The following is a 17,877-nucleotide window of genomic DNA, read 5'->3' on the forward strand; positions in this document are numbered from 1 at the left end:
CCTATTTTCCCCAACAATCTGGGTCCTCATTTTACCTACCTCGGAAGGATGGAAGGATGAGTCAACCTTGAGCTGATAAGATTTGAACTGCTGAACTGCAGCTAGCAGTCAGCTGAAGTAGCCTGCAGTACTGCACTCTAACCACTATGCCACCATGGCTCAAATGTATAACCATAGGGATGGAGTCACTTAGGATGTAATTAGCAGAAGTAATGTGCCACCTCGGGTCTGAATTCCTATTGAATTGATGAATAGGTCTCTTTTTTACACTGCAGAATTCACTTTCTTTTTGCATATTGCCCTGGAATCTGGTGACATGTTTCTTCTTTCCCCCTCCCAGGCAGAGAAAAGTAGTGTAGTTTACAAATGATTTATTTAAATGGTGCTTGATTATTTCTCTTAGCTGTAAGTTAATTTGTTTATTGTGACCCAGCCACCGAGCACAGTTATGACTGCAAGATGATTGGTTACATAAATTGAATAAAATTCAATAAAGTAAATAAAACATTTTTTAAAATAAAATCATGGTTTTCCTGAATTGTTAAAAAAATAAATTCATTGCCAGCAAATCTAAAAGCAAAATTGAATAACATTTCTTGGCTATTGAAAAATTACTAGAAAATTACTAAAGAATTTAATAGACATTTTTTTTGCAGGGATGAATTTGATTAGTTTTATTACTCTGTACTTGATAATTAGCCAATGAATGTGTGAAGTAAATTATAATTAAAAGTGTTATTCATGACAGAACAGGCTGTGTGTTCATCTACCACTAGGTGGTAATATCTTACTACTTGCAAAAAAACAAAAGCGTAAAATGTTTTTTCATTCCTTTATTTGGGTAGATGATGCCATATCTCCTCACTACATATTTTCAATTTGCAACGAGTTCTGAAAAATTGAAACACATAATTACTTTGGAAATTAGCTTGCTAGATTAATTACTTTACAATCTCATACAGTTAGTGGCAAATACAGCTGAATTCAGGGATTTCAATTTCAATTTCAATTTATTTGTGCTTCTAGACCGCCCCCTCTCCCAGAAGGGACTCGGGGCGGTGTACAGTCCATAGAGAATATCACAAAAATACAATAAAAAATTAAATATGTACAGTTTGGAGGAGGTTAAAATGCAATTAAAAGAACTGTACAAAGCTAAATAAATATAATTTTTTAAAATCCCTAAAACAGGGAGGCTTAGTTCTTGATTTTCTTTCTCTCTTTCTAAGTAATAGTTTTAAATAGAAATTGGGATTTGGGATTTGGGATTTGTTATGCCCCAGAATGATATAAATAATGGTTTTAAAGGCTGAAATCAGTAAATTGGTAATTATTAAATTATGACAGGTGAAAATGCTCCCCCCCCCCCACGGCACAAACTTGAGGAAGTGGAGAATGCCAAACTAAATTGTGTTGTCGTCTTCTTGTGATAGAGTCTTGATTATTGGTGGCTACGAAATGGATGATGATGGAGCTGGGACGTCTAAAGCGAGTAGTTGTGGTTTGTCGGTATGGAGAGTTCTTTCTGGATCACCCTATTATAAGCAGGTTACTAGTTATGAAGACGATGTTGGAATCGTAAGTATAAATAAAGTGTATTTGGATTATTACGTTTATTTTCTGTCATTTGATCTCCCATCAAAAGCACTGGAGTAAAAACCCCAAAATCAATTAACAGAAGTCAGACCCTGCATTTGGGATTATATATAAACCACAATAAATGTGTAGTGCTCCCTGTAGAGTCACCACTTCACTTTGTTAAGTAATTGTTCAGAGGTTGTGACTATATAATATTCATACCCTTACGTTTTAGGTAGACATTGCTATAGTTGGGTACTCAGAGGGAGAAGACAGCAGTAAGAAGTGTATATCTAAGTATATTTACACTGACTGTTAAATTTTAGAGAAGGAATGGGCAACATTTTCAGTCATGATCCACATTTCTATTGATGTATTAAGTCTTGCAGACATCAGATACAACTCTTTTTAAAATTGGGTTATATGGGGATGGGTGGGTTATGTAATAAAAAGACAAAATCATACTGTCCAAATTTATCCATTTATTAAGTCAAGATCTAAGATAATTATGTACTGTGGAGTTGGCTTGATTTGATACTCAAATTCAAGCATTGGCTACTGTTGAATTTCTGACCATACCACCAAATTCATTTTCTATCAGTCACTGCCAACTCAGGTCCCATTAAATTCTGCTGCCTTCTGTATTATTGAATGATTTATTATTATTGAAGTTCGTACATGTCCTTTTCCACCAAATCTCCTTGGGAAAAATGCCCTAGGTTTTGGGGTGCTTGTAACTGTTAGCAAGTTTTAAAATAATAAAATTGGATGGTTTGGGGGAGTGGGGGGAGGGGGAGAAACAGCTCATTCTATGCAGACTTGCTACAAGGGTTACAAATTAGACAGAATTTCGTTTATTTGGCTTTACAAAAATAACTAAAGGATTAAATCTAGTTAAATTAAAGTGTTAAATGTGCCAAATGTGTTATCATGATATGGTAGACCTAAACATCCTGAGAGCATTAAGTTTCCTATATGTATTGCAAAAACAGCACAGCAAGAAGTCAATCCATATTCTTTTCTAGTTATTGACTGAGTCTAGAATATTCTAGGCAAGGTTACAGTATGAATGCTCGGAATTCCTACTACTATAATGTATATTTTATAGGAACCTTCAGAAGTCTATATATGTATTTTATGTATATTTTATTTCAACTTGATTCCTTTTGCTCTTAGCTTCTGAGAGAAAGAAAGTGAATTTAATACAAGTTTGTTTTTAACAGGTGAAGAAAAGTTCATTGTTCAAGATGTTTCATCTTTCATTTTACCACAGGCAAGGAAGGGAAAAGGTAATGGAGAATATACAAGAGTTGTTGATTGTTAAGATTCCTGTGTTTTTAAGGAAGGTCCAGTTAGTCCTCAACTTATGACTACAATTGACCCAAAATTTCTGTTGCTGAGCGAGACAGTTGTTAACTGAATGTTTCCTCATTTTATGACCTTTCTTGACACAGTTGTCAGGCGAATCAATGTAATAGTTAGTAATATGATGCTTAAGTGAATCTGGCTTCCTAATTGATTTTGCTTGTTAGGTGATCACATGACCCCAGGACTTTGGAACTGTCATAGATACAAGTCAGTTGCCAAGTGTCTGAATTTTGGTCACAGGACTATGGGGATGCTGCAATGGTCGTAAGTGTGAAAAATGGTCCTAAGTCACTTTTTTCAGTGTCGCTGTAACTTTGAATGATCACTAAATAAACTGTTTTAAGTTGAGGACTACCTGTACATTATCCAATATATTCTTGGTTAGGATTGCCATCTGGCTGTTTAAAAACAATATAATGGTGATAACTTGGAATTTACACTTGGAATACTGCATTCAGGTTTGGTCACACGATGTAGAAAAGATGTGGAGAGTCTAGAAAGAGTGCAGAGAAGAGCAACAAAGATGATTAGGGGACTGGAGACTAAAACATATGAAGAACGGTTGCAGGAACTGGGTATGTCTAGTTTAATAGAAAGAAGGACTAGGGAAGACATGATAGCAGTGTTCCAATATCTCAGAGGTTGCCACAAAGAAGAGGGAGTCAAACTATTCTCCAAAGCACCTGAGGGTAGAACAAGAAGCAATGGGTGGAAACTAATCAAGGAGAGAAGCAACTTAGAACTGAGGAGAAACTTCCTGACAGTTAGAACAATTAATCAGTGGAACAGCTTGCCTCCAGAAGTTTTGAATGCCCCAACACTGGAAGTCTTTAAGAAGATGTTGGATAGCCATTTGTCTGGAACGGTATAGGGTTTCCTGCCTAGGCAGGGGGTTGGACTAGAGGACCTTCTAACTCTGCTATTGTATTGTATAAAAGTGACTTCATTAAGTAAAGCTGAAATTAATCATTTTGGGGTCCATGAGTGTAAGGGAAACTCTAAATACTGTTTCAAACTTGTACAGATTTAGGGGAACCTATTCATCATCCTGCAGTTTATGAACCAGGAGTCATGTCCAGCTTCAAGGTTGAACATTTGGATCTGATGAAACTTATACCACAAGGGTGTCATCAGAATAATGGCTTTTAATGGTACTTGGAAGTTTTTACTTCATTTTACTTGGCCTTTCTGTAGAAATGTGGTATACTTATCTCAGTATTTCTTGCTTTCCAGTAGGCATGCCAGGGAGTAAGTTGCTATTGACGTACTCCTACTCATGAACAACCATTTCAGATCTTACACTCTGGAATCTCTTGAGTGAGAAATGTATCTACTTTGGAAGTGGCAGAAAATGTGAATTGTGAGGTTAATGTTTCTTGTTATAATAATAATAATAATAAATTTGGATTTATTAGCCGCTCCCTTTCCAAGTAGGACTCGGGGCGGCGTACAATGGAGCATAAAACATAAAAAATATATAACAACACCAAACGTACATACATACACAACATACCTACATACATACACGGAGGAGGAAACAAATTACATCAATAGACAGTTAAAAATCAACTTTAAAATACCCCAATTGTAAAAACCCAATAAAAATTAATATTTTAAGGACAATTTAAAAACAGTTTGGAGGAATGGGAAAATTACGATTGCGATTGAGCCAGGCCGGATAATTGAAAGATTGTTATTTTCTTCTTTCTGTTTTCGCCATTCGCTAAAATCATGATGATAGGATGGCATCTTCAAAATGAGATTTTCCCCAGACAACACTCGCCTAGCAGTTATACACCTCTCTGGAAGACTGACCATATGGAGCATTCCTTCTCTGAAACAACTAAGAGAATGGGAACAAAGTGACCAGGTATGTGGCCAGACCCTGTGGCTTGTTTGGGATTTCTTGGGAGGAAGGGAGGTTTGGTGTGGGAAGGAGATAGCTAAAATTAAATGACTTTTTAAAATTTACTATGTAGGTTCAATATTGAGCAAAAAGTCTCATTAGAACGGATATCTATAGAGCAGGGGTGTCAAATTCACATCAGGGCGGCTTCATGTGACGTATCAGGACTTTTTTCCCCTTTGCTAAACTGAGCGTGGATATGGGCAGTGTGTGACGCATCCACAGGAGTTTGACAGCCCTGCTATAGAGAAAGATAGAGAGATTTAGTAAACTAATTCAGCTTGGTTACTTTAATGGTGAGTCCTTTTGAATTTGGTAGGATTTGCTTACACTGTAGGAGAAATAGATGGCCAAGTGTTCTTCCAGATATTTTGGGCTTCAGTTTTATTAGACCCTAGGAGCCTGATCAGTGGTTGGGAATTATATGAGTTGTGGCCCTAAACATCTGGAAGAATCAGGTTGCCTGTTTGCATCATATAGGCTTGCAGCCTAAAACTCAATGTGATCAATGAAACAATTATTTTAGTGGAATGACACCAGTACAGTTTGAGAGAGAAATAGCTTCGTGCATTTACCTGCAGCACTTAAAAAGTTGTGTTTCCTACCTGCATATTATACTTTTCAGAGATTAATACTTATAATAAAAAACTAGCCAAACTCATCATCTACCAATCCAGCTTTGCTTAAGTTTGATTTATGTCATAATAACAAAGTTAATGTATAGAAAATAGAATTGTAATCTAGAATCTGGAAAGATGCTATAGAGGCAAGACCTTCTTTCTTTTTTTCAGTATGGAAGAAATTGAGATGCTTAAAACATAGGTGAAATAATATCTCTCCCATAAAGCATTTTCACATCTCAAAAAATAATCTTTGTTTTATTTTATTTAGGCAAAATCAGCTAGTTCATATATATAGGTAGTCCTTGCTTAGCAATGGGGACCGCAACGCCATTGCTAAGTGAGGCAGTCATACGGATGACGTCACAAGATGACATTGACTTATAACAACAGGTTTGGGATTTCTAGTTGCCATTGTTAAGGGAAACCACATTGTTACAGGTAGTCCTCGACTCATGACCACAATTGAGCCCAAAGTTTTTGTTGCTAAGTGAAATATTTGTTAAGTGGGTTTTGCCCCCTTTTACATTCTTTCTTGCCCCAGTTGTTAAGTGAATCACTGTGGTTGTTAAGATAGTAACACTGTTGTTAAGTGAATTGGGTTTCCCCATTGACTTTGCTTGCACACTTGGACACTGCAACTGTCATTAATATGAGTCAATTGCCAAGCATCCGAATTTTGATCGGGTGACCATGGGGATGCCGCAACAGTTGTAAGTATGAAAAAGGGTCATAAATCACTTTTTTCAGTGCCGTTGTAATGTGGTCACTAAATGAATTGTTGTAAGTCGAGGACTACTTGTATTAAATGTGATGTCATGTGATCACACCTTGTGACCACCCACCAGCCTCCCCATTGACTTTGCTTGTCAGAAGCTGGCAGTGAAAGTTACAAATGGTGATCACATGACTGGGGGACTCTTTGACAGTGGAAACTAGGAGAATCAGTCAGAAGTCTCCTTGCTCAGTGCCATTGTAACTTTGAATGTTTCATGAATGAGTGATCATTAAGTGAGGATTAAAATTATACCTTCATTTGTTTATTGTTCTAAGCCAGGCTTCCTTAGAAAGCAAGAAGCAAAGTCTTAATCCCGATAAAACCTCTTTTATTTACATACTGTGAATTCCTTTCATAGTCAGCAAGGCTTTAGCAAACAGTCTTTCAGAGGAATGTTTATCCAAACAGACCTTATCTCGTTTGGAGCACTGCCAGATAATTAGTTTCCAAACACAGGGCAAAGCAAACTTGGCACAGGGTGTCTCATAATCACAAACAGAACTTTCCAGACCAAATGAATTAATTGTTTTCTGCAAAAGCCAACTCCTCGTTTGTTCCTCTTTTGTTTCCCATTGAAGGCGCCAATCACCTCTAAGATGTGGCCTTACTCTTAAATCGACCATGCTTTCTTAGTTGTTCTTGTGTTCTGGCAGCTCTGCGCATGCACACACTCGGAACAGGCTCCAGCTGTTGGTCTGCCTCACTGCTGTCTAACTCCCTCTCTGCCACAGACACAGAGTTCTCAACCCTCAGGATTGGCCTCTGTTCCTCCCCAATCTCCTCACTATCTGACTGTTGCTATTATTGCTGTCTGCCGGCAGGCCACAAGTGTACAGAAATCATTTACCTGAATATATGAACAAGTATAATGTTTGACCCATTTGTTAATTGGGTTTTCTTTATCTAGTTTTAGGACTTTTTCGAGAACAGATTGTTTTTTATGTCCTATTTATACAGAAATACTGAATATTCAAAAGGGGTCACAAATTTTTAAGCACCAATTTACAAATGAAGGAATCAATAGAAGTTGGGTTTCCTCATCGTATAGTTGGCTGCTATGGTTAGGGCTAGGAATTAGGGTTAGTGTCTATCATTGCCTATAAATTTGCATGTTCTCTCTCCTGTATTTAAAAAAAGACTTATGCTATTATCTCAGAAGTCACCGACTTCTGGAGTTATCCTACTTTAGCTTAACAGGAAAATATATAAAGTGATAATGTATCCATACAATTCTGAAGATTTAGTACTACAGTCATTGGCAGTTTCTGAGCTTAAGGGTCTATTTGAAGGATTAATAGTACATTCTTTATAGAATCAAATCTTAATATTTTCAAATCCTTATTTGCGACCCCAGTGCTGAAGCAAAGACATGGCATGTTGCAGACCCTTGCAGAATAAAGAAAATAAGTTTTAAGTAAACCAGGTCTAGATAATTGTTTGAAAGGTATGCAATAATTTTCAAGCAAGGCTTGGAAAAGAGAAGGAAGAAATATTATGGCTACCAATCAGCTTTATCTATTCAAAATCAGTGCTTTCAACATCCTTTTTTTAATGAAGGTGAAGGACACTATAGTCTACCTGCCTTGTCTGTAGATGAAGAGAGAAAGAATAGATGTAAGCATTGAATGGTGAAATAGTCAAAATAGAAATAGACAGGTGAATAGTAGTCTGATAGTAATATTGTTGTAAAGTAATGTGACTGGAAGAACATTTATTTATATGAAAACTGAATAAATAATGTTTGATGTTGATGATGATATTGTTATCCTGTCTTTTTTTAGTCAACTCAAAGTAACAAATATACCTACATTCCTAATTTTTAATTAGAATTAAGTATATTGGCCACATATAACACTCAAGGTAGTATAGGGTATTTATTCCCTTCCCCCCAATAATTACAAAATAATTACAAAATGAAGGCTAACCATTAATCTAGAAGTGTTAGTTTCACTCCAGCTAAAATCTCTTTAATATTTTTTTTTGTCAACTGTTGTATACTAGCATCCTTTGAAGAATGCCTAATCTCTGGTAACACTTCAGGCATGATATAGCTAAATCTCTTCATAAATTGAGAAGTACCACATTTCTGGAATAGAATTTAACAGTACTTTAATCTCCTTGACCCTTAATTTCTTACCAAGAATTTGTTCACCAAAATATTACTTGATCAGTAAGATTGACATGCCCATGTATTTACTTGTGCAATAAATTTTCTTCAAATGGGTTATATCTTCAGCACAGTGGAAATAATGGACAATCTTATAAAAATATTATTTAAAGCCTGAAAATAAGCCTGAAAAGCAACTGGGTAGGTTTTTTTTTTCTGAACTGACCAATTTTTAAAAATATGTTTTTAATACCCTGAAGTTTTTATACCTTTTTCCTTTTTTAATATATTCTTCTTTTTTGGTAAAAATTATCATAGCTCCACAGCAATCTTGCTGGAGGAGCTTGGGAATATAGCATCTGTAGTTATATTATTAAGCCAAATTCATCTTCCAAGTTCAAATATTACTTATGAAGAACAGCTGTACAAGCTTAGAAAAAGATGTAGCTACTTTAAGGTGTTCTGAGGTGTTTTAAGGTGGTGTTCATACTTGTACATACAAGTTATGAATCAGATCATGCCTTGGAATCTAGATCTAGTTCTTATCCACCTCTAATGTGGAGAACATACCTTGATTCTTAACAGAAATTCAAAAATTTCATTTGAACTGCTTGATCCCAGGCCCCATCAAATCCATCTCATCTAACTAATCTCTCTAGCATTTGTGTAAGATCCACCGTCTTTTCTACCTTGAGTAACTGTGTTCTTGCTGATGACTGTTCCAGTGTTTGCTCTCGAACTACATTTTGAGTATTGAGATTGGAGTATTTAGTGGGGGGTAGGGAGAGGAAGAACAATATTTTTTGGGAGTGGGGTTAACAAGAAAAATATAACACTCAGTTTTGGCATCATCTTGCCAAAGAAAATGATATAGTGGGAAATTAATCAATCTTTGATGAAATAGGTCATCAGTCACTGAGATTCAAGTGTCTTCAACTAATCATGATTGAAGAAAGGTCTGGGTTTAATATAAGTGTTGAATGTGTCTACAATAGGGGCTTTCCCCATCTTATCCAGTCGTGCATTGCCTTTGAGATTCTTTCATTTCATCATGTAACAGTGATAGGATACAATTTATTGAAATACTTACTTTTCTTTCTTCCCCCTAAGAATTACTTTAGTACATGGAAATGCTCTCTAAAGGGAGAGATACCCTAAATACTTAATTAGAAAGAAAAAAACTTTTATTCTTGTCATTTTAGCCAGGATATGATGAAATCAAACTGGAGTGGAAACTGTCTCTGGAAAAGCGGAAGAAAATTAAAGGTTGGTGTTCAAATTTTAATATTGTATTTGACAAAGAGCCATGGTGGTGCAGTGGTTAGATTGCAGTATTGCAGGTTACTTCTGCTGCCTGCCGGCAGTTTGGCAATTCGAGTCCCACCAGGCTCAAGGTAGACTCAGCCTTGCATCCTTCCGAGGTTGGTAAAATGTTGACCCAGATTGTTGGGGGCAAATAGTCTGACTCTGTTAACCACTAGAGAGGGCTGTAAAGCACTGTGAAGTGGTATATACCCTGTTTCCCTGAAAATAGGACCTCCCTGGATAATAAGCCCAATTGGGCTTTTGAGCACATGAGCTAAAATAAGCCCTTCTCCGAAAATAAACCCTCCCCAAAAATATTGCAACACAGCAGCTGCCGGAAGGTGACCATACTCGCCACCTCCTGCATCTCAAAAATAATAAGACCTCCCCAAAAATAAGGTCAAGTGCTTATTTTGGGGGTGAAAAGAAAATAAGACACTCTCTTGTTGTCGGGGAAACATGGTAATTCTCCAGCTGATGGCGCAGGAGGGTCCAGGAGTGGGTTGTTCAATCCTTATTTGCCCAAGAGACTGAGTCAGAATTTAAGCCATGCCTCCAGCTTCCTCTGCTGATATGCAATTCCGACTCAGTCTTGCCCGAAAAGAGATGTAAAAAACCTTTGCTGTTAGTGAAAATTGGTTTTCTTTCCTAGAATAGTTTTTTTTTATTTTAATTAAATTGATGTCGCTACTGGATGGAAGGTGTTTCAACTTGGCCCACAAGTTTTTTCTTCTACCTGCTTGTGCTAGAGTAGCTAATTGTATGGGCTAGACCCTGCTGGAGGTCCCAGGTTCCTCATAGGCAAGCTCCGGCTGGGCCGGCCATCGGAGTCCATTGCGGCTCCGTTTAAATTGCTACCGATTACTGGCTCGTGAGCGGGCCAGGATGGTTACCCTGCGTTGCCGCTGGCTCTCGGGCTGCAACGGATGGACATTGAGGCTGCGAGTGCGAGAAGCGCATGTGCGGCACGCCAGCATTCCCACATAACTGCAAACTTCATTCCTTCAGTCCGGAATGAAGGAGGGCGCGATCGGCGCTGGCTGTTAATTGCGGAGGGCTGCGCAGCCGACTGGATGATCTCAGGGCAGTTTGCTCGTCTGCACCATTGGTTTTTGTCCGGAGGCTTCTCCCTCGTGAGTATGGGGTCCTGGTGGTGGCCATTTTGGGAAGGTCCTTGTGGCGGTGGCCATTTGTTAGTGACCATGAGGCAGTGACGATTTTGTTGAAACTCCGGGGGCAGTCACATGGTCTGCGGCCATTTGTTTCCCCTTTTTCTCTGCCACGAGGCTCATTGCGACTGCAGGCTCTGGTGAGGTCAGTCGCAGATCAACAACAGGAGTTTTGTCGCTGTGTTGGTTGCTGAACTGGTCAGGTGCGGCCTTGGGCAGAAAATGTGCTACAAGACCATGGCTGATTCCCCCGGTGAAAGTAGCTCTGGGGCGACTTCTGCAGCTCCTTCAAAGAGCTCCAAGAAGAGAAAGGGTTCCCCACAGGATCCTCCTCCACTGGTGAAGCAACCTCCCTCCAGACACGGGGGTACAGGGGATGGGGAGAAGGCCAAGAAGGGAAACGGAGATAAAGCTCCTTTGCCCTCGGTAAGGTCCACACACCGCCGTCTGAGGGCGGTTCCACTTTCTCCATCCCCTTCCTATTCAAGGGTCTCTGGATCCCCAAGGGCCAGTTCGATCTCACCCCCACTCTCGGAGGTGGAGGATGAGGAAGGCGAGTACCATCTGCCTACACGCATTATGCCTGTTCCTGACTCGGGGCATAGGTACCAGCTGGCACCCAGGCCTGGGCCTAATCATGAGATTGGTGATTTTGAGGACTTACCTGATAACATTCAATCTCTTATTCATCGAGCCATTGCACATGGCGTAGCCCTCCAGGGTCGGCCTTCTGACCAGGTGGACGCAGAGCTGATGGAGGTCAAGCGTAGACACATCCAGGATCCGGTTGCTCAATTAGACAGGATGCAGAGAGAGGTCTCCCCTTCGCTGAGGAGCAAGGTTTCGCTCCAGGAAGAGAAAGAGCAGAAGGAGACTGAGCTTTCTGATGATGAAGGTTTGACGCCGGATACTCCGGCCTTTGCCGGTTTGTTTCCTCCTAATTTGTTCCGTTCCTTGCTATTTAAAGCCAGGAGCACCGCAGCCGATGTGAGGCTGCTTCAAGACATCAGCAAGGTCATGGCTGCAACTTTCGGCAGATGCTACCTTGAACGCCCCTTCCACTGGAATAAATGAGCGAGTTTGGACGGCTCCCATTGGTGGTCGGTTGGCGTTGTTTGCCAACCGATGGGAGAGTATTACTTCAGATCTCTGGGTCCTTAACACAGTGAAGTTTGGCCTGCAACTGGAATTCCTATCCGTCCCTCTGAATTCTTTTCGTACGTTTATGTCCTCCAAGTGCACACTTAAGAGACAGCTGATGTGCCAGGTGATTGACCACCTGGTTGAGATCCAGGCGATGGAGTTGGTTCCTCAAGAGGACCGGGGCAGGGGGTTTTATTCCAACCTCTTTGTAGCTATCCTCCCTGAGCACAGGAAGTTCCTTAGGTTTTCCTACGCTGGTGAACACTACCAGTATAGAGCTCTTCCCTTTGGCCTTGCCTCGGCTCCCAGAACTTTTACAAAGGTCCTGGCAGCCCTATCTGCCCATCTCAGAACAGTTCCCATCAGGTTTCATTGTTATTTATATGATATCCTCCTCCAGGGGGAGTCGCCGGAGAGGTCCCTTCAAGACCTAAACCTAACAGTGGAGACCATGCATAGGTATGGGTTCTCAGTAAACTTCCAGAAGAGCCACATGCGACCATCTACAAGACTGTTGCATTTGGGAGCAATAATGGATTCCTCCGCAGGTATGGTTTTCTTGTCCCAGGATCGTAAGGCTAGCCTGATAAAACTGGTCAACCAGGTGCAGAGAGAACGGTGTGTACCCATAGTTACCTTATCCCAGTTGTTGGGGAGGATGATTTCATGCATAGATCTTGTTCCATGGGCGAGGCTCCATGCTAGAACCATCCAGTGGTTCTTGCTCCCATACCAAAGGAGCAAGCGCAGCGCCTCATCCTTCCAGGTTCGAGTACCCCCCCATGTGAGGCTTTCCCTGAGGTGGTGGACTTCACCAGCATTAGCCAGAGGGTGTGGGTTCAGGGAGCCAGAGAGACTTACCCTGATCACAGACGCGAGCCTTTATGGCTGGGGGGCATTGTTGGGGACACAGCTGGCCCAGGGTCGGTAGTCCCCTCAGGACCTTACACATAACATAAACTGGCTGGAGCTGCCTGTGGCTCATCTGGCCCTTTGACACTTTCAGGCCCTTGTAGAGCAAAGACATGTCCTGATGGACAACGTGGCCATGAAGGCACATGTAAACAGGCAAGGGGGGACTCACTCCAGAGCCCTCTGAGTGGAATCTCAGCACCTGGGCCATTGGGTGGAGAGGCACCTGTTGTCCATCAAGGCAGAACACATATCTGGAGACGCCAACCACCAGACGGATTGGCTCAGCAGGGCCATGGTGGACCAGACGTAGTGGCAGCTAGAACCAGAACTGTTTGAGGAGATCTGCAGGAGATTCGGACGGCCAGTGGTAGATCTCTTTGCATCTCTGGAAAATGCCCAGCTTCCCAGGTTTTTCATGCAGTTCCCGACTCGGGGAGCAGAGGGGAGCAGTGCTCTACACAGCAGGTCGCCCCCGGGTCTGCTTTATGCGTTCCCCCTCCCACTGATTCCAGGGGTGTTGGGAAAGATAGTGAAGGAAGGGCGGAGGTAATCATGGTCGCCCCATACTGGCCACGCAGGCCTTGGTTCGCGGATCTGTTAGGTCTGTCCATTGCCAAACCCTGGAGAATCCCGCAGGAGAAGCTATCCGTACGTCAGGGGTCCTGGTCCATCCGGAGCCGCAATGGCTCCAGTTGACCACCTGGTATTTGAGTGGGAGATCCTGAGAGAGGCAAGGTTCTCTCACGGGTGATATGAACCATCGTGGTGTCCAGACGCCCGGCCACGACCAGGATTTATAACGCCACGTGGTCCACCTTTGTACTTGGTGCCGTAAGGCACATGTGGACCCCAAACATCCCTCGCTCCCGAATATCCTGGACTTCCTCCAGGATGGGCTCGATAGGGGGTTATGTGTGTAGAGCTGCAACGTGGGTTTGCCCCTCACCTTTCATTAAGCACTATAGATTGGATGCGTTCGCATCTGCAGAGGCATCATTTGGGTGTAGGGTGCTGCAAGGAGTACATGCGCCCTCGAGTACCACGAACCAGTGAGTCCCCGCCCTAGGGACTGGCCCTTTGGTATTGTCCCACTCCTGGACCCTCCTTTGCCATCAGCTGGAGAAGGAACATTGGTCCTACCTGAACGTTCTTCTCAGCGTGGCGCAGGACGATCCAAGTCCCATCCTAGTTATTGTTTTTTGGTTAGGTCCGGGTCCCTGGGGGCTACTAATGCTGCGGGCAGGGCCTGTTCTTCGTTCGTTTCTCTAGTTGGAGCTGCGCCTCGTCGGAATTGGATATCAGCAGAGGAAGCTAGAGGCGTGACTTAAATTCTGACTCAGTCTCTTGGGCAAATAAGGATTGAACAACCCACTCCTGGACCGTCCTGCGCCACGCTTAGAAGAACGTTCAGATAGGACCAACGTTCCGTCTAAATGCTATTGCTATTTTTTTAAACCAATGCCTTTAATGAATCTATTTACAGAATATAAACAATAGCATAAAATGTTGTTTTCCAAAGTGATTTAAATGATGCATTTAAGATTGCTTTGTACATTTTTGAGATGTAGTAGCTGTTACATATTACCAGATTCAGGGAGAGCAGATCTTTGAGCACACTTGTGAGGGACCCGCAATGGGGAAAGTCTGTTTCTTCATATTTGTTTGTTGAGCTTCTCCCAGGCATAGCACTGCATAAACAAGAATGCTCAAGTACAGTGGATAAACTTTTTCATCTGATTCGGAATGGATCGTCTTACATTATTTTCCATTTTGATAATCCCTTCTTTTTACATTTGCTCCCAAATAAACACATTTTAAATCACAGGAATGTCTGCAGATATTTTACTGGCAATATTTGCCATTAAATTGCGCTTCTGATTGTTTTCAAATTGTGTTTGTTGCAGTGTTAGAGAGTTGGAGCAAGTAAGATGTGGATAAAAATGGTGCAGTATTACCGCAGTCCTTTTTTTAAGAGATCTCTGGGATTTATATCCAGCTCTAATAAATCATACTTCTTTTTATTGTGTGTGCCTGAACTAAGAGATACATTTGTCTTAAATATTATACCTAAGCAAAAGAAAATTAGGCAATTTTCCTAAATATTTTAAAAGGAACAATGTGAAATAATGTAATTGTGCATTTTTATAAATGTCCAGAAAAGAGCATAGATGATATTATCTCATATTATTTCATCTTGTCAGAGGTAATTACAGTTTCAGCTGGATTCCATTTGCCATTTCTCAAAAATATGTGTCTCATTGTTACTCTGAGGGACAGCGTGACCATATTTCTGAACATTTTTTAAAAATTCTATTCTGCTTTGTATGAATAGATGTTCCCTAGTACTTAGCTGCATTCTTTTAAAAGGATTCTTTAATGTTTATTATTTAGAAAATTTATACTGTATAGCTACTCATCTTAAATATATAACTCTGGATAGCTAGCAAGACATGAAAAAAGAATTAAAAATGCAGTGACCTCACCCAGCATTTTATATAGATATTCAATAGAAGTGGGGAGTGATTTGAGGCCAGAGGTACCTCTTATAAGAGGGCCCTAGGGCTTGACCCCACCCCACCAATGCCATTTGAAACCACCCCTGGAGATAGGAGGAGAACCACTAAAACAGTTTCCCCTCTTCCTGCCCTGTTGGTTTTGAAGGCTGCTGAGATATCTAGGAGGACAAAGGCAGATACATTACTGTTGTCTTGAGGCCTCAAGAATATATACCTGGACTTACGCGTCCCCTATACTTAGGGGATGTGATGGTTCAGTAGCTAAGATGCTGAACTTGTCGATCAGAAAGGTCAGCAATTCAGCGGTTTGAATCCCTAGCGCCGCATAAAAGAGTTGTCCCAGCTTCTGCTAACCTAGCAGTTCGAAAGCACGTAAAAAATGCAAGTAGAAAAATAGGGGACCACCTTTGGTGGGAAGGTAACAGTGTTCCGTGTGCCTTCGGCGTTTAGTCATGCTGGCCACATGACCACCGAGAACGTCTTCGGACAGCGCTGGCTCCTCGGCTTTGAAACGGAGATGAGCACCACCTCCTAGAGTCGGGAATGACTAGCACCTATGTGCGAGGGGAACCTTTACCTTTACCTTTATACCTGGCTTAAATCTGAACTAGGAAAGGCCAGATAATCAGCTTACTCAAACACCTATGTAGCTACATACATAGCTTCTACCACCTTCTGTACAATCTTCTTTAAAAAGGGAAGAGTAGAACCTGAATGAAAATTGTCCAGTATTGTTGGACTGGAGAATGTTCTTTATTTAAGGAAGTTACTTATAGAAATTTTCTTATAATACATTCAATGCAAGGCTTAATTTAAATACTTCCATTAGACTAGAGAGAAGTTGGTCTCTGTACTTTGTTGATATTTGGCTACTAAAATGATGCTCTGAAGTAATTTATTGTAACGGAAGTTGCTCTGTTCAAATGCTTGAAAGTTATGTTTTTTCTCTATCTTCTGTCACCCCCAGACAAAGAATCCTTTTATCCATTGATAGATATAAACTGGTGGGGGGAGAATTCTGTCATTTTGGCTCGCTGTTCAGGTGCTCTGACAGTGTCATCCATGAAGAACTTGAAAAACCTGCTGGGGAAATCCTGTGAATGGTTTGAAAGCGCGCCTCAGGTCACCACGGCTCATGAAGGAGGATTTCTATGTTTGGAGGTAGGAAGAATTTGCAAAACCAAAGAAGGTTATTAATCATATCACCTTGCAAAAATATTCTTGTGTCATTTAAAACAAAATGTAGGATTTCCTTTATTAGAATAAAACAGAATATATTTGGGAGAAGAACTGTTGTCTTGTCATAAAGATCCTAGAGTTTCTTCTGCATATAGTGAATTCTGATGTGCATAGTCCCTTGCTCTCTCAGGCCCACCAATAGGAGATTAAATGTTCTCTTCCATGCTTGAGTGTTCTGACCCCCCTCCGTCTGGTAATGAACGCCGACACAGGCTTGGCTGTTTGCCACTCTTTAATCACAAAGATTACAACTCTGTTGGCTGAAAGCCCAGACAAGAATCACATGCAAGAATAGTTGGCAGCAACCCAAATCAAACAGAACAGAATACAAGACAGACCAGACAGAAGTTCCTCAATACTGTTACGAGCGGTTGAGTCCTGCAAAACCTTCCTCCCAAAGTCCCGTCTTATATACGCTCTTGGGAGGGGCCATGCCCCAACCACCTGAGCTTGATTATCTCTTAGGAGCTTGTCCCCAGAGCAGCTGTTGCCTTCGTTTCTCCGCCCTTCTTAATCTTGTGTCAGGGACAAACTCCCTCCGATCCTCCCCACTGCTCCATGCCTCAGGCGCCTCCTGGTGGCCAACCAGCCTCTCTGGTCCCTGCTCAGCGTCCGAACCCTGCCCAGGGTCCTCCACCTCCTCCATAGCCGACTCATAGGGTTCATCGCTATCTGAGTCGCTCAGCAGCTGCAAAGGATCCTGCTGGGTCACAACAGTTGAGCATAATGGCCATGCCCTAAGACGTAGTTAATGTTAACTGCGGTTCGCTTGAGATAAGCCAGTGTTATAATTTTGCATTGTGATCATTGAAGATGAAAGTAAAAGCTTTAAATCTTCTTTGTGCGTGCTTACAGGATGAAATGATAGCATATAGTTTTGAGGTTTGATGTGACAAGTTTTCATTACAATATTCATTTTGTATTTTGGGAATATCTTAATTAGATCAATTAATAAATAACTCACTAACATGCTTGCTTTTAAGTGTTGTAGAATGCTTCAACAGCAAGAGGAAAAAGTAAAGCAGATAGAAAAGAAAATGACATTTGCATCCTTCAGATACACTTTAGTGGCAGATACTCAAATTAGGAATTGTCGGGTGTTCAGATAGGTAATCCTAGAATAGTTGGGATGAAGAAACGGTTATTTCCATTTTTGAACAACTACTGGTCAAAACATTATCTTAGTTGAACACATTCTATGTTTAGTAGAAAATAGGTATGAAGAGAGTCTAG

General features: G+C 41.1%; 1 protein-coding gene across 1 annotated transcript in view; it reads left to right on the forward strand.

Moving 5' to 3' along the window:
* The window catches only part of NBAS (NBAS subunit of NRZ tethering complex), a 179,926-nt gene that overhangs the window by 15,435 nt on the left and 146,614 nt on the right, over positions 1-17,877 (forward strand). The window contains exons 10-14 of the mRNA XM_081945203.1: positions 1,434-1,578; positions 2,802-2,867; positions 4,688-4,816; positions 9,560-9,623; positions 16,373-16,566. Of these exons, the coding sequence (XP_081801329.1) occupies positions 1,434-1,578; positions 2,802-2,867; positions 4,688-4,816; positions 9,560-9,623; positions 16,373-16,566 (598 nt within the window). The remainder of the gene's footprint in view (positions 1-1,433; positions 1,579-2,801; positions 2,868-4,687; positions 4,817-9,559; positions 9,624-16,372; positions 16,567-17,877) is intronic.

The sequence above is a fragment of the Natrix helvetica genome (genome assembly GCF_964273705.1).
Source record: "Natrix helvetica genome assembly, chromosome: 2".
NCBI classification, from domain to species: domain Eukaryota; kingdom Metazoa; phylum Chordata; class Lepidosauria; order Squamata; family Natricidae; genus Natrix; species Natrix helvetica.